Source organism: Fomitopsis serialis (assembly GCF_022376445.1).
Source record: "Fomitopsis serialis strain Sig1Antser10 chromosome Unknown B0H18scaffold_52, whole genome shotgun sequence".
NCBI lineage: Eukaryota > Fungi > Basidiomycota > Agaricomycetes > Polyporales > Fomitopsidaceae > Fomitopsis > Fomitopsis serialis.
In genome coordinates this window covers 1-16149 of record NW_025955012.1, presented here as the reverse complement: position 1 = coordinate 16149, position 16149 = coordinate 1, and the positions used below count along the sequence as shown (strand labels likewise).

The window sequence follows — 16149 nt, the reverse complement described above, 5'->3', positions numbered from 1 at the left end:
GCGACGGCCTCGGGCGAATTCGGTCATTGCGGCTTTCAGACTCCGGCTGAATCGCCCCGCGTCGGTGGTTCAATTGTCACACATCGGTTTCGTGGTCCGATACCATTTCATTCACGCGGTGCGCGCTTCGCATCACAGGCGCTCGATTGAGTGGACGCGTTTGAAGACCAGGCTGCGCTCTCTTGCTCAGAGGACCCTCTTGTTCACGCTGCTTCCTCGCAGGCTTGCTATTTACGAAGACGGTGAGTCGGGGACATCTTAAGCATGAGCTCTTTATACGCCATGGCGCTCTCGAAGACTGTCCTACATCCGGCGCAAACGGCGGTGGCTCTCGACGCGCTTGTACCCCTCCCCCCAGACATAATCAGTACCCCGGTTCATACTTTCAGAGAGTTGGTCATCTACGGGTCAAACAACACTTCTGCTCAGTGGTCTCGTCTGCTTGGCTTCCTAGTTGCTGGCCTATGCAGGCGTTGCAGTGGACCGGCCGAGTATGCACGCGGGGACGGAGCCTCCACGGACGGGCGCGCAAGTCATGAGATCGGTTGCTGACGACCCTGAGCTGCAGGTTGACTCCCTACTCCTCCCACCGCGATGAGGCCAACAGCAGCGCGTCTTCTGCACATCCTGGTCCCGATTAAGAGGTGAGCACATTGCGGTGCTTCGAATGGTCGGGTCTGAACTTAATGCAGGACAGTAGACTATGCGGTCAAGATCCGAGTCAACCCTGACCAGAAGGGCATCGACCTCAATGTCAAGCATTCCATGGTGCGTGTGCGCACATCATCCAAGACTGCTTTGTTCACCCTTTCGCTGCGTTAGAACCCGTTCGACGAGATTGGTTCGTGCACGCTCTCCGTCTCACCTCGGGGCATCCCACACATGTGATACTGACACCCCTGCTCAGCGGTCGAAGAGGCCGTCCGGCTGCGCGAACGCCTCAAGGACAAGGTCAAGTCCATCAAAGTCGTCACCATCGGGCCGCCCAAGTCGTCCGAGACCCTGCGCACCGCGCTCGCGATGGGCGCGGACGCGGCCATCCACGTCGAAGTCGCGGACGGCGCGCCCGCGCCCGAGCCGCTTGGTGTCGCGAAGGCGCTGCGCGCGGTCATCGCGCGCCAAAAGGAGGGCGTTGACCTCGTCATCATGGGCAAGCAGGCGATCGACGACGACGCGGGCCAGACAGGCCAGATGCTCGCGGGGCTCATGGATTGGGCACAGGCGACGTTCGCGAGCAAGGTAGAATTGGACGTGGAGAAGAAGGAGGCGAACGTGACGAGGGAAATTGACGGCGGTCTGCAGGAGCTGAAATGCCGTTTGCCCTTGGTGCTCACGACTGATCTTCGGTGAGTGTGAACCTTCGTCCCGTGAATGTCCTCCGTTGACGGTGGTATTGCAGGCTGAATGGTACGTGAACTCCACGTTGCTCGAGGGGCTGGCGCCGAGTGACTCTGCGCGTAGAACCACGTTACGCCTCGTTGCCTAACATCATGAAAGCAAAGAAGAAGCCGATCGAGAAGCTCTCACCTGCGGACCTCCAGGTCGATCTCACACCTCTTCTCGAGACGTTGAAGGTTGCAGAGCCTCCGAAGAGACAGGGTGGAGCGAAGGTGCGGACACAAGCTCATTTCACGAGGCAGCATACTCACGCTTAATATCACGCAGGTCGAGAGTGTGGACGAACTGGTAGCAAAACTGAAAGAAGCAGGGATCAAGCCCGTGGCGTCATGATCGGCGTGTCTGATCGACTCGTGTCGTTCATGTTCACACATGAAGCCAACTTTCTGCTCATCACTCAATGCATTGTACTCACCACACTAGTGTTAGCATCTCATGTGTCTGACGCCCTATGCGCCCTCCTTCACGGGGACCGTTTGGATCAAGCCCCTCAGCAATGTCTAGGATATGCGTATGCAGATTTGACGTTGTTGAAGTCGTGAAAGTCCGTGTACGCTATATCATCGTCTACTCCTATCCGACCGTCAACTCCTTTCTGCCAGCAAGATGCCGAAGATGGCTGTGATGATAGCACATAACGCGACGGCGACCAAGACCGTACTGACCCGCGCAACTGGGAACTTCCCCACCACGAGTGCATACTGCACCGTGAAGTACCGCGACACGCCCAGGAAGAGCGTGCACAAGCCAACGATGATGATGGTCGCTCCAAGCGGCCGCGAGTATCTTGTCAGCTGTTGGTTCTTGTCTCCGGCGATTGTGAAGAGCTGCACCAGCGCTACATTCGGATGGTCAGACGGTATAAGTACCACCAGAGATTTTTCCAGGACGTACCGACTCCCATGGAGGCTATAGTGAGACTCGTCCGCACGTACGCGAGAAAAGTGCGTTCAGAGGCGAGGTGGTCTCGGGCGACGCTGCCCGAATTCTCCAACGTCAGCGCAGGATTGAGCTTCTTCGCGACTTCGCGCATCCCTTTCCGCGGTCTCCTTTGCGCGCTGCTCCCGCCGTCGGTTCTAGCGACTCTGCGCCGGGCGCGCGCTCCGAGGTTGGGCCATGGGTCTCGTGTGAGGTCCTGGCTGTCTCCTCTGGCGGTGACTTGAGCACCGAAGGTTCTGCGTGAAGGGTGGGCTCCGGTGAGGAAGACGTGCGGGTGGGTGAAGAGGGCACAGGACGCGAGTCCATGGGCGGTGATACAGGAGTCGTGCGGCGTTACAGCCCGGCCGGCCAGGTAAGTATGGGGGGTAATTCGGAATTGGGCCTTGAGGCTGTTGCGGAATTCGGAGAAGTGTGAGGTCAGGAAGCAGGAGAAGCGAGTGGCATGGCCTTCGCGTGCGACGAAAGAGTTCGCCGCCCGACGGTGATTCCTCCAGGCCAGGAGAGGCGCGTGATAAGACGTGATAGACGCGTTACGTCACGCGTTATGGTGGACGCGTCGCGCCAGGACCCCGGGCAAGGCGCTTATACGTCCGATCCTGGTGCGGCCATAACCAGCCCAAATAGGGCGCTCATGTCCGATCCTGGTGCGGCCATAGACCTGCCAGAGCTCGCGCCATGTCCGATCCATATGCGGCCATAGATGCTGTCACGTTCGCATGTCCTATCCGTATGCGGCCATAAATTGACCTCGTGGTCGCCTTTGACGGCGAAGCCAGTATCGCGAGATTGGTACGTAGCATACTTCACGTCGTGGATCGATCTCTCAGCTAAGCAATGCTACTAACTTCTGTGGATGGCATCGCGGGTGATGGTATCTGCTCGGGCCTGGAAGATAACTTACTGATTTGCTACGATGATCGCATGCAACTGCTTGTTATGATTGGGACCCCGGAATTGCAGATTCTCTGAATGCGTCCGTCATGTGGGACTTGGTAGACTGGCCAAGCTTGTATTGTACTACAATGTGAGTCTCGCCTCCTGTTTACAGAATACTATACATAGCTGTATTCACGCTGAATTCATGCACCGCAGTGTAGGATTTACGCGCGCAACGCGTCTCATTAGCCTCTCTCGCAGATCACGCGCCGATGGCTCGACACGGACACATGAAGATTGCTAGTAGGGTGCGTTCGACCTGGTTTGGCTGACCAAGATACAGGAGACTAAAGCATCTCGTTCTTCGAAGGCTACCACTCGTCCGGAGACACGTACGTGTTCTTCAAGGCGGGGGCCACTCAATCATTGTGCCTGACATGCTTGGCTACGGCGGCATGGACAAGCCGGCGGAGACAACAAACACAGCGCGATATGCGCGGACGTGAGAACGTGAGCAAGGCGATCGTGACAGAACACCAGAACACCACTGGTGAGTGCTTCAGTACCTGGGAAAGGGCATCCGACGCTGCACGTCTCATTGAGACGCGATGTGGTCGTAGTGGTACCGCTTGGGCCAGGTTCAGCCAGAGCAACTGGCCCGTAGGATGTTGGCTACCCAGGCATACTGGCCAAGTGTTTGACTCGCAGGGGCGCATTTCTCGTACTCTACCGAGAGCGTTTTCTCGCGATCGCATTCGTCTCGGTCGGCTACACGCCATTGTTCGCGAGCTTCAAATATGCGACTGCCATCGCCGCGGTCAAGCAAGCCATCGGTCACGAGCCTTAGGGCCACTGGCAGTGACCAGCTACAAACAATCTCACAGTCGACCTCATTCTAAAGATGCGCCAGGTTCTTCGTCGACCTCGAGTACCAACCAAGTCATGAAGGACCATATCAGTACTCCTGACCTCCCATGTTCGCTATCATCTCGCAACCAACTGGCTTGCCCGCTTGATTGTCTCTCACCATCCGTGTCAATTAGCGACTACTCTTGTGACGCGCCACCTAGAGTACATTCGTACTTACGAATGTTGGGCGCTCGAGATATGGTACTCGGCGCTTATGCGTATGTGCTACTCATGCAACCATTTTGACGATAAAGGGAGACAAATGTGGGCGTTTTCCTTGGTAGTCTACTCCGCCGCAATGTGTAGGGCATGCAGCGATTTTTTGGGCATTTTCTCCGATTTTACCGCATTTTTGAGAGGTCCGATCCGTCATGCGGCCATAAAGCACCCCTACAGGTAGGTCCTATCCTGATGCGGACATAACAGGGGTCAAAATCGTGCGGACATAAGGGCCCAAAATCCGGGGTTTTCGGATCGGACCTATAAGCGCCTTGCCCGGGGTCCTGTCGCGCCCGGGGGAGCGAACTTGAACATCGACCTGCAGGACCACAACGCGTCGCTAACCAGCACACCTCGCAACCGCGATGTCCATGAGCATCCACCGCTTCACAATATCTTCTAACATCTTTGTATGTGGTCATCCGTGCTGTGGCATCCTAAACGCTGACTGAGGATTTTTCTTCGTATCCGCTTGCGGGATGCACTCCGGGATTCAGAGTAAGTTCATATTTGAATCAATGGGCTGAACGTCAAATGTTAATGCATATATGCTACAGATGATCTGCAAGCTCCCCCAAGACGCCGAAACCTCCTCCTATTGAATTACGACCTTCTGACTTCGATCTTGTCGAAACTCGACTCAATGGATGCGCTTCACCTAGGGGAAACCTGTCGCACAGCTCACGCACTCGCCCTGCCTTATGTTCTTTCTGAAGTTGAAATAGGCGGTCGTGGCTTGGTTGATCACGTCCCGCCCCAAAACCAGCTAACTTCATTCTGCGCCTACATGCTTGCTGATGCTGGACGTCGCATCCCCCTCCTCAAAGGATTGACGCTTCATAGGGATGCGTTCAGCCTTAAGCCCGACCCATTGGGGTTTCTCACCGTACTCGACAACTCTGACGTCGACTATTCTGCCGCCCTACCACTCGCCCTAATTCTTCGGCTCAGTGTCAACATCCGTCAGCTCTGTATCACCGATGCAGAGAGGCTTTTCATCTGTGTGCCTTGGATGGGCAAAACCATCGCAGAACTGACCCGCCTCGACGACATTCTATTTCATGATGCACACGACCGGACTATGCGAGTGCTCTCCCATATGAGGAGTCGCCCTCGTACCTTGGACATTCAGTGGTTCACCCTTATGCCTACCGACTCAGATGATGACTTTACCGATTCAGACGACTTCACCGATTCGGACGATGATTCCACCAGTTCGGATGACAATCCGGACAGCAGCTCCAGAGAGTCGAAGGTCAGTTTGCTTGCTGCTAGCGTTTATCAACTCGGTTTTGATTTTGGACAGCATCCATTCAAAAATATTGCGGCTTCGACGACTACACTCACGCTCTCTGGCGTCCCCGAGCGCCTCATCGAGTTGGGGTCGAAGACCGTTTGGCCTGCCGTTGAGGTCTTAAACCTTACTGCCGATTATGACAGTGTCCCTTCCATTCTGAACTTGGCCGCCTTGGCAAGTGCGTTCCCGAACATTCGCCGCCTCCACACGTACGACTACAGAACACGTCCTCACCAATTCGTGGTCCCGGCGGCAACCTGCTGGCCAAGTCTCGACTTTGTTAACGCGAATGAGCCAGTACCCCTAGGCGACCAATTCGACATCTTCGCTTCCATCCCCTGTTGCGTGACATGCACGAGCCAGTCATGTTGCAGGCCACCCGGGACTTTCTACATCAATCGTCGCCAATCATCCTCAGCTGTGCCGCCGAGCTCAACGTGCTACAATGTGTGGCTTCCGCTGCGCCGTCAGTCCGATTCCTACAGGTTTTCAGTGAGCGTCCTGCTGTGTCCCGGTCGGCCGTGCCGAGCGGCGCTGACGTCGAGCACGGAGACTCGGAGAATCTCTCAGTACGTGTCACAATGATCTCCTCGTTGGGAGGTTGATTTGACACTTCCGACCCTGACTAGAAAACACTTTCTCCGGTGCTGGAGTCAATGCGTCTCCGCGCCATTACATGGAGCGTGGAGTACGATGCGCCGTTCGATACACCGTCTGTGCTGGGGTACGCAAGTGACATCGCACGATCAATCCCAGCCGTCCAATACATCGGCCTACAAAAAAACGAAAGCTCATGGGAGCGATTTCACTACCAGTGGTTCCGCGTAGTATCGCGTCCGGAACGGGACCCACCCGTATTGGAAACGTTGTCGGCCGGCGAAGCAGATATTCTTGAGCTTGAGCTTTTGGCGATGCAGCGAGATTGAATGCGTCTCTAGTGAGTCGATTGGCTTCTGGAGTAGAAGCTAGGCTCAATATCCTGCCAGGCTGACGTGCGCGTCGCCGCACATTTCGGACACTTGGCCGATTGTTCTGTTGGCGAACAATCGACGCACTGGTCACCATGACCTACGCAGCTCACCATTGCTTTATCTTTTTCTGTGGAATCCGAGCATCTAGGTTTACGTGGCCTTAGCGTATATTCCACCTCAGGCCTCAGGCCTCAGGCTTCAGCTGCTGTCGCTGATGACCTGTTGGTTACTCGATCCGCTCCGTGATCTTGGACTATGAGTACTGTGCATGTTGAATGATGTTCTGCAGCAGCGATCATTCGTAGTCGCCCTGGAATATGACACCATCCTCAGCGTTACTTCTTGCTTCATAAGATTAGACAAACAGCCACTCACCCGGAGTCACCGCGGATAGCAGGCTGGTGACCGCGGCGGGGAGGCGCGTTATGTCACACATCACGTGACTGAGAGTATCAGAGTCACATCCGACGCGCGGCGAGTTCTGACAACTGGAGTGAAGTGAGACATCGACCACGACCACAATACGTCGCTGACCGTGACCGTGCAGCGCGCTGCTCCCTTCTGGACCGCGATGTCACCCAAAATACTGTCCACGAGCATCTATAACTTTACAATCCCCCCGGACATCTTCGTATGTGATCATCCATGTTGTGGCATCCCGAAAACTGATTTTAGACGATACCTTCCGTACGTATCTGCTTGGGGAATGCATTCTGGAAATTAGAGTGAGTTACTCAATAACTTCCGGGGCCGTCGTCACCGTGACTATGTTTTCCAATCTACTTACTCACATACCATACCCAATTACCAGCCAAGCGAGGGACCGCCATGGGGAGAGAAGACGTGACAGATATCTCAAGCAGTCCTGCTCAAGCTTCACCTGAAGTTACTGGTATCGGTCACCGCATGTGCTATACCACGATCAACAACCTGCCTCAGGACGTTTTCCTCATCATCTTCTGTATGCTTTCCCGTCCTCAGTGGTCCAGAACCCCGACGGTAGTGTCTGGTACCACAATTTCTGGCTGGGAGGGCATTGAGCTGGATCCTTGGCCGTCATCCGATATTCTCAATCCCGAGCATCCGTTCCCAGACGGTCTCGCCTCCGTATGTCGCCTGTGGCAAGCAACACTTTCATCCGTGTCCAAATTCTGGAACCGTTTGGTTATATGGGTTGGCAGAAACCCCACCCCTCTCTCGAAGATCCGCAGTTACCTCGCTTGGTCGCAAAATCGCCCCATTAAAATCTACATCGTACGGAGGTTCGACATGTCTATGGAGGACCCGATGGAGAAGGCACAGGTCGCGGCCGTCATGGAAGAGCTCATACCCCATATGCAGCGGTGGAAAATCCTTTGCATCAAAGTCCTTCACTCCAGCTCACTTCCTCTTCCTCGCGTTGACCTCGTGGGGCATGCAGACAAGCTGAGCCAGCTCACGCTGGACTTTGTGGTTGATGACTCTGTCGCAAGTGATGGGACGGCATCGCCGCTCGTTGGCGAACTCCATGCCCCCAATTTGTCCACGCTCTTCATGAGCGGGATTCACTTTCGCGAATTATTCGTGAAGCCGTTTCCGCAGTCGCTTCTGCCGCCTGCCCTCCAATACCTCATAATCTCCGAGTACGACTCGATGCGCCATCCGCCTTTCTTACTATCCGACCTCCTAACGTGCCTCATGAGCCACACGTGGTTTGGGTCCGTCGTGCTTGCCAACCTCGATCTCGACCTCTCCTACGATGGACCACCCATCCTCCCACCCTTCAGCGACTGGTGCGCAAACAGAGTTGGCTTCGTCGACATGAGCGGTGACGTCATCGCGCAATACTACCAGTTGCTCCGTTTTCCCTGGGCCGAGACCGTGCACTACGTTCGGTGCTCGATGGACACAGTCGAAATGCTGGGAAAGTCATACTACCTGAAGCTCGAGGAAATTGCGAACCTAGCAGCCCTCGTCAATTTTCTCATCAACGAGCAGGGACAGAATCCGAGCTATCGGGCGTGGTTTAGGGACTGCGACGCATTGTGTCAGCCAGTCCTGTCGGCACTCACGCAGCCAGTGGGCCACGGCGTCTGGCTCTGCCCAGACCTTTGTTGGCTTGCGATCGAGGGGTGCAAGCGATTTCAAAGCTCGGACTTGCGTATGATGCTGGAGGCCCGTCGCGACGCACACGCGACGATAGGCTTCGCGGACGATGGCCATCCGGAGTACGTGGTAACATCGGTGAAGTATCTCGACGTGCAGAACTGCTGCGAGCTCGCACCAGAAGACAAGGAATGGCTCGACGAGAATGTGAACGAAGTCTGCTGGGACGATTGGAGCGGAGGATGTGGAGGCTGGTGAAATTTCGTATCACTTGAGAAGGTTCGTATTGTTGCGACGTATATTGATATAACTCAACGTTAAACACGATGCCTTGTATACGTAGTACGTAGGCGTCGGGACTCAGCCTCAGTACTCAGTACTCTGTAATCAGTACTCAAGTCTTAGTTTCAACCTTCAAGTTAGGCCGTAAGATTGGCGAAATCTCGGTCACAGAATCTGGGGAACATCTTCAGGATGTAACTGTCTGTGGGATTTTGAGATCCTGATTTACCCAAATTTCCGGTTGCCAGCTCAAATAGATGGTCACTGGTACATATGTGCATAGATAGGCCATTCAACAACAGTTCCGAGTCTCAATGCAATGAGCGGCTACGCGTCTGTGGCGCAAATATCGCATTTGGCAGGATTCCCGCGGTCTGGTGACAGCTGCCTCCGTTCCGTAATCTACTGGAATTCGAATTGGTACATACCTACGAGTCGCAACGTTCAGTAACATCAGTTGATGCACATCTCCTTGAGAACTTACAATCATTCCCGGTTCTGACAGAGTGAAGCGTTCGTATTCTGTGTATAGTAAGTTCATGGCTTCCTCCAAACTGAGTCTGCTCATTTAAAATCAGTTTATTATTAGGTGTCGGCATGAGCGAGCATAGCGCAGCCAATACAGACACTCCCGAGAGCTTTTCCGTCAGCGACAAACCGCGCATCGCTATCAACGACCTTCCCCCGGATGTTCTCCTTGTAATATTTCGTGAATTGCTCCTTACTGTCCGGCAGCCCATGTTCTGGGGAATGTATGCCATAGGCTGGAATGACAGTCACCTGGAATCCTGGCCATCGTACGACAGCTCCATGCCCCGGCATGCGTTCCCGGAGTCGATCGCCTCTGTCTGTTGCTATTGGCGAGAGATCATGTCGACCCTGTCCTTCTTCTGGACGCGTTTGGTCATATGGGTCGGCCAGGAGCCTACACCACTCTCGACCATACACGACTACCTTGCTTGGTCTCAGGATGGGCTCCTCGACATCTATATTCTTCGCAAGGCTGATCCGTCCATCGAGCGGGACCCCATGGAGAAGATGCAGGTGAAGAACGTCATGGAGATACTCCTTCCTCACATGAAACGTTGGAGACTTCTCTGCGTGAAGCTCCTCCAGTCCACCTCGCTCCCGCTTCCTCGGATTGACCTCGTTGGCCGCGCAAACAGACTCGTCAAGCTTCAAATGCATTTCGACATTGACGATTGTGTCGCGAGTCCGGAAGCAGCACCGCCTGTGATCGGCGAGTTCCACACGCCCGTACTGGAGAAGCTCCATATGGGTGGCTTCCACTTTCGGGAGGCATACTCGAAGCCATTCCCGCAGACCCCAATGCCCCCAGGCTCAGCTACGTCAACATCTCAGATTACGACTCACGCCTGCCTCAATTTCCCCTGATGGACCTACTTTCTTGCCTGGTGAGCTGCAAGAAGATGTCCAAAGTCCGGTTCGCGAACCTCGAGCTCGACTGCTCTTACACGGGACCCCCTATCATGGAGCACGGAATCGACTGGTACGTCGACGCGGACTTCGTCGAGATGGGCGGCCACGTCATCACCGAGTACAACCGCCTCCTCGGCTACCCCTACGTCGAGACCGTGTCGTACACGCGGTGCTCGTTGGAGCGCCCCGCCGCACTCGGCGAGTCGTACTACATCAACCTGGACGAGATCGCGAGCCCGACATCGCTCCTTGGCTTCCTCGCTGCACCTCGCAGCCGCTACTCGTGTCGCGAGATATCGTTCGCGAACTGCGACGGCCTGAGCCCGGAGGTCCTGCACATGCTCGCGATGCCGCTGACGGATATGGACATTTGGCTCAGCCCAAACATTGCGGGGCTCATCATCGAAGGGTGCAAGCACTTCCGCAGCTCAGACTTGCGCATTCTCATCGAGGCGCGGCGCACGGTGCATGAGGCGACTGGCTTCCTGCAGGATTACGATGTGGGGTACGTGGTGACCTCAATCACAGAACTCGACGTACAGGACTGCTGCGAGCTCGCGCCGGATGATAGGGAATGGTTCGACGCGAACGTCGAAAATGTTCGCTGGGATGATTGGACAGGAGGGTATGACTCAGGGTATTGAACGTACGGCTCATGACATTCAGTGTGCTCCGTACTAATCATGCCGAACAATGGTATGATAGTCTGTAACATGTCCAAAGAGTCCTCGTACAGGCGATGTGCATGTGGAGACCAGCGCTCGACGGGACCCACGGCCATATGCAAAACAACGAGGACGCACCCTTCGAATCCACTTCTACCATAAAACGACATTCTCGCGTGGTGTGTCAATCATTGCGACGCGGGAGTATCGAGCAAGCTCTGGTACGCAACATTCGCAGCCCCTACTCGAAGCATTTCCACGACGGGCGGCCCGTTCTCAGGGCGCGCAGCAGCGTGGTACCATGTGTAGGGCTCTGAATCGTCGGCCCACGACGGCGGGACTGCACTCACGGTCCACCTCGCGAAGCCGACGTATTCGAGGGTTGGATGCGAAGCGAGGATCTTCTGCGCGTACTCGCCGCGCTGTTCCAGAACTTGACATTGGGTGACGATCGCGAGGCCTCTCAGCGTAATCTTCTTCATGTGTGGGGTCACGTTCTCCTACGCGAGGGGTCAGTCGACGATCAGTCTACACACCGAGATTGACTTACGAGCCAGCTGTCAAGAGAGTCGACCTGCCCCGAGGGGCTGCCCGTTGCCGTAGGGGCTACATACACACGAAGGAATTTGAGTGCCAAATTCGCCTCTGCGACGCACTTGAACAGCTCTGGCGTCCCAAAGGCGTCGAGGATGGCCGGCTTTGTCGCGCGAAGCAGGTCTTCTGATTCGGCGTAGCGCATCGCGTTTCTGTAATGCCTCCCCGAGGTAAGAGTGAAGTTGAAACGGAGCCATCGGATGCGGTGGCAGACGGGGCACCGAGGCCAGTGCAGGGCGAGGAAGTCCAGGCTGGTCCAAGCCGCGCTGTTAATGACGGGCTCGTTGACGGAGACCGCGTTGAGGTGCAGGCGACGGACATTGGGGAATGCTCTGGCGAAGAAGTTGAGGTTGTCGACGACGCTGTCATTGATAGTGAGGTCGTGCACGCGAGGCCAGACGGTGTCGCCCTCGAGGAGGGATAAGATATCCTGTGAGAGGTCGAGCAGTATGCCGTCGAGCCTGACCTTCTCCAAGCACTCTGTGAAGTTGTGCAGGAAGCGATCTCGTCCGAGCCTGAAGTTGGTGTACCGCTTGGCCTCTTGCTTGTCGCGCATCTCGAGTATGGAGCACTCTACGTCCCGCGGCCGACTCCTCATCCTCGAGAGTACGCGCGCTACACCGATGCCCGTGTGGGTGAAGCTGAGTTCCTGGATGTTCGTGAGACTCGCGACGGCGGCAGCGAGCTCAGGTACACCTTCGAAGAGGAACTCCGCGCCGCCTATGGAGAGTTTCCGCAGGCGGAGAGCGCGCTGGACTACAGCAGCCAGAGACACGGCTGCTGTGAAGTTGAAGTCAACGTACATCTCACCCGTGCGCGGATCCGCCGCGCCGGTGACGAACGTCTCGCTGTTGAGAACGAGAGTTTTGAGATGCGGGATACGTTCCGCGGGACGCTGGAGCATGTATCTGCTGAACTTCCCGACTCTGTCGCGCCCATTCTTCTGCCAGTCTGGCCCTATATCGACCTCGGATAGTAAACGCGGGATGGCCACCTTTTGCGCTGCGCGACACGTCAACGCCAGCCGAAGGGCATCCACAGGCTCAATCAGGGTCAGAATGACTGTCGTGGTATCCAAATCTAGCTGCAGCAAGCTAGAAGCCATGGCTAGGACGGAGGAATTGATGTGCTGTCGGAAGGGATGAATAGAAAGAAACCACTGAGTCTGACAGCGAAACAGATATCTAGTTAGAGCAGTATCTTCGTGCGGCATAAGCAATGAATATACCCAACTGAAACGTGAATGCTTGCTCTAGCAGATCACCAGTCTTTTGCAGACCCTTTAGACTAGAGAAGGGATGAGATCGTTAAAGTGGTCAAATAGTCGGCGGTCTCCGGGCCTGGCGAGTAAAGTTAAGTTCGTGCACGGACCACGGTGCAGCGAGCCTGCCGACGAGAGGGTGGATACGGGATCACCGCGTCTGTACCGATACGTAAACTCAAATCCAGCCACTCTCGGGATTTCATTTGCATACTTACCATGAACCATGACTGGGCTCAAATGCCGGATCCCCCACTAGCCTCAGAATGTCCTAGAGCGAGCGAGCGAGACGCAGAAGAGAAAATGACATCCACAGTAAGCACCAGTGCGGCCACTGTACTACTAGGAGTCTCACGTGGTCACTCATGTTTCCAGCTTCAAATCCCTGCAAAAGGATTGGCTTGTGCCGCTTCCCACTGAGCCCATTCAGCTGTCTCATGGAAGGTCATGGTACAGCCGACGCGCAGTCTCGTGGAACAGGATGGGATGGGCCGACGCCGGCCGACCGCGACTGTCTCACGGAAGGCAATCGGGTCGGCCGAGGGCAAGGCGGGCAAAGCGGGCAAGGCGGCGCGTGGGACTATTGGCTCTCAAGACGGTGACGCGACCGAAAAGAACACAAAAGCCACACAAAAACCCAACTGTGAGGTCGAGCAGTGGTATGCGAGGCCTCTGCGTCTATGAGATGTACGGGGGACTGTACAGTGGTCTAGGTAAGAAGGAGGAGGACGGACAAGACTCCGAACGACGTGGGAGAGCTTCGAAGATGTCGAAGACTGTTCGAAGACGAGGGCTAAGCCTCGAAGGTAGGAGGGGGAGTTTCGACAGACGTGTCGAACGAACGGTGACAAGGAAGGCGAGCGACGGCAGGAGAAGAAGTGTAGAGCCTCTCGGGGCAACTACGAGCTGGCGAACGTACTGGCGAACTGACTGACTGGCTTCGAACGTACTGACTGACTGGCGAACTTGCTGACTTCGAACGTACTGGCTGACTGACGAACCTCGCCAGTGCGAGGTGAGATTGAGAGGGTAAGGGGGTCTCTGAGATTCGAAGGGAACAAGTCCCAGAGTATATACAGGAAAATACGGTCCGAAGACCAAGAGAGCCAAGAGAAATAAGAAATGATGAATGAAAGTGATAAGGAAAGCAGCCAATCGGAGAATGTCACAACGCTCGACCCGGACCTACTAACACATGAGAGAATCCAACTCGGCCTTCCGCAGGTTCCGCATAACGGGCGACCGTCCCCGAACGGCGAAGGTCATAACCGGAGCCGGTGACAGTCCTCGAAGATATGAGACAGCTGCAGGAGTTCGCCTGACTTACACGAACATGCCACACCTCGACCCAACTTCCGAAGCGTATGCTGCCCGCTACTACCGCCTCCTAGAGGTCCTCAAGACCGAGGGACTTGTCGAGCCGCGATACGATGCCAACAGTCCCGGCGAGTGGCTGGCTTGGGCTCACGGAGTCCGTTGGATGATCGTACGTGCCTCCGAACTTAGACTATCGTTCGAACCATCGAACCGACCTTGAACAGCGATTCTTGTTCGAGTCCCGTAGCCGGGCCATCCTGCTGGCGAACAATACGCTTCCCGCTCCTAGGTCGTTCCCCGAGATCGACGAGTTGATGCGTTACCTCGACGAGGTCTTTCACCGCGATGGCAACCAGGGAGACATCCTAGGTTCGCCCTACCCTACGATCGCGTGGTCCGAGACCTTGGTACTGCTCGAACAAGTCAACCAGGCCGAGCGTCGTCCCCTCGCGAACCCGCAGTATCAGCGCGAGTCGTTGATCCTGTCCGACTTTGCCAGCTGCCCGATAACCTCGAGGCCATGGGTCGAGCAATTCACAACATCGCGTCGACCAGCGCCGCGCGCACGGCACCCTCGTTGGGTTGCTCGAAAGCCTACTCGAGCGCGTCAACACTGACCGTGGCGCCGACACCGGTCCGTCTGTTCGTAGGGGTAGAGGTGGAGGTCACGGGTGTGGTGGTCGAGGACATAGATACGAGAGTTGCCGGGGGCGTCACTAGCTAGGTTGACGTAACCATGTACTTGCTCCGGAGTCCTACCAATGTAGCGACACTTCTAAACCGCTTGCCTCCGCCACTAAGGGTTCCGAACATCGACGCCTGAGCTTCGAACATCGGGCGGTTCCCTCGAACGGACGGGCAGTGCGTCGACCGTTCTGACTTAGTGTACCGTTGTATCGACCGTAAATGGCGTTTTCGGTGGGTAGGTGAGCTAAGGGCTCATCATCTCCCCCTTACTGAGATACTGACCGTCCTCGGTCGGCTTGAACACGCCGGCGCTTGATTTGCGTCCGCGATCATCGAGATACTTCCGCGCCAGGCCGTCCGAAGGTCTTGTCCAATGGCGAGCACTCGAGAAGCGATTAGCGAACGGCAGGACGCGCTTCGATCACGTTGATCCGAAGAATTAATCCCATTGGACGGGAGGTGAGCGCTTCTTGACCGTTTTGGATGGTTCTGATGGGGATGATCCCCGCTGTTTCAGCGCTCGAATGCGGTAGGTGGACCCACAAAGCTCGAGCACACATATAGCGGGGGGGATCCCAGCCGAACGTCGCTTAATCCCCCACTTCGCTCGCCCATCTTCATCCCGCTTGCTCGCCCCATGTCCGCCTCGTCTGCTCCCGCGCCCGCTCCCGCCTTCGCCAAGTCCCCCGAACCTGCCGGCGCCTCTGCGTCGGACGAACCTTGCACCGTGGATCCGAAGACCGGATTCCCCGTTCCCCACGACCCAAGAGCCCCATGGTCCGCTCGCCAACTGGGTCGTGGCGAACCTCGTGCCCGAGAAGCCGGACACGATCGAGAGTGGCTCGAGGGTGCTATGCAGCCACGGTGAGTACACCACTCTGCCTTCGTAGTTAATGCCGAACGCGTTCGTAGAACCGTTCACTCGCGTGTCGAAGGGGGCCGCTCTCGCACCGAACACGACCGCTCTGGGTCGCCTTCTCGTCCTCGCACGCACGTGAATCCCGGACGCGGCTCGCCAGTGCGCGGGGCACATGGAGTGGGCCCTCCTCGACGCCGCGATTGTGCACGCCCGAAAGGAGGTCGAAGAACGTCAGCAGTGGGAGGCCGAACAAGCTCGGCTGCGCGTCGAGGCCGAGGCACGACAACGTCGGGAGGCCGCCGAGGCCCTGAAGGTTCGAGAGGCCCGCGAGGCCAAAGAAAACGCACGAC

General features: G+C 56.1%; 8 protein-coding genes across 8 annotated transcripts; 6 read left to right on the top strand and 2 right to left on the bottom strand.

The window, feature by feature from the left end:
* Positions 1-151: 151 nt before the first annotated feature.
* B0H18DRAFT_1183619 (electron transfer flavoprotein beta subunit) lies at positions 152-1731 on the top strand (the record flags this gene model as incomplete). Its single annotated transcript, XM_048035993.1, has 6 exons — positions 152-644; positions 693-768; positions 823-841; positions 908-1346; positions 1433-1610; positions 1666-1731. Exons 1-6 carry the CDS (start codon positions 595-597, stop codon positions 1729-1731), a joined length of 828 nt encoding a protein of 275 aa, XP_047891461.1. The 5' UTR covers positions 152-594.
* A 251-nt stretch (positions 1732-1982) lies between these two features.
* Positions 1983-2431, bottom strand: B0H18DRAFT_879191 (uncharacterized protein; the record flags this gene model as incomplete). Its single annotated transcript, XM_048040675.1, has 2 exons — positions 1983-2236; positions 2293-2431. The coding sequence occupies 2 exons, from the start codon at positions 2429-2431 to the stop codon at positions 1983-1985; spliced, it is 393 nt and encodes a 130-aa protein (XP_047891460.1).
* A 1225-nt stretch (positions 2432-3656) lies between these two features.
* B0H18DRAFT_1016966 (uncharacterized protein) lies at positions 3657-4627 on the top strand. Its single transcript, XM_048029293.1, has one exon. The coding sequence runs from the start codon at positions 3706-3708 to the stop codon at positions 4366-4368; it is 663 nt and encodes a 220-aa protein (XP_047891459.1). The 5' UTR covers positions 3657-3705; the 3' UTR covers positions 4369-4627.
* A 44-nt stretch (positions 4628-4671) lies between these two features.
* Positions 4672-6637, top strand: B0H18DRAFT_505674 (uncharacterized protein). Its single transcript, XM_048038353.1, has 4 exons — positions 4672-4839; positions 4899-5596; positions 5648-6207; positions 6268-6637. Exons 1-4 carry the CDS (start codon positions 4821-4823, stop codon positions 6464-6466), a joined length of 1476 nt encoding a protein of 491 aa, XP_047891458.1. The 5' UTR covers positions 4672-4820; the 3' UTR covers positions 6467-6637.
* Positions 6638-7107: 470 nt separating this feature from the next.
* Positions 7108-9282, top strand: B0H18DRAFT_1105518 (uncharacterized protein). The gene is made up of 3 exons (XM_048032655.1): positions 7108-7240; positions 7421-8973; positions 9038-9282. Exon 2 carries the CDS (start codon positions 7438-7440, stop codon positions 8950-8952), a length of 1515 nt encoding a protein of 504 aa, XP_047891457.1. The 5' UTR covers positions 7108-7240; positions 7421-7437; the 3' UTR covers positions 8953-8973; positions 9038-9282.
* A 132-nt stretch (positions 9283-9414) lies between these two features.
* B0H18DRAFT_505662 (uncharacterized protein) lies at positions 9415-10640 on the top strand. The gene is made up of 2 exons (XM_048038352.1): positions 9415-9507; positions 9555-10640. The coding sequence occupies exon 2, from the start codon at positions 9574-9576 to the stop codon at positions 10369-10371; it is 798 nt and encodes a 265-aa protein (XP_047891456.1). The 5' UTR covers positions 9415-9507; positions 9555-9573; the 3' UTR covers positions 10372-10640.
* Positions 10407-11060, top strand: B0H18DRAFT_1120770 (uncharacterized protein; the record flags this gene model as incomplete). The annotated part of the gene is made up of 1 exon (XM_048034204.1): positions 10407-11060. The coding sequence occupies one exon, from the start codon at positions 10407-10409 to the stop codon at positions 11058-11060; it is 654 nt and encodes a 217-aa protein (XP_047891455.1).
* A 368-nt stretch (positions 11061-11428) lies between these two features.
* On the bottom strand, positions 11429-12928 carry B0H18DRAFT_505652 (uncharacterized protein). The gene has a single exon (XM_048038351.1). The coding sequence runs from the start codon at positions 12886-12888 to the stop codon at positions 11605-11607; it is 1284 nt and encodes a 427-aa protein (XP_047891454.1). The 5' UTR covers positions 12889-12928; the 3' UTR covers positions 11429-11604.
* Positions 12929-16149: the final 3221 nt, after the last annotated feature.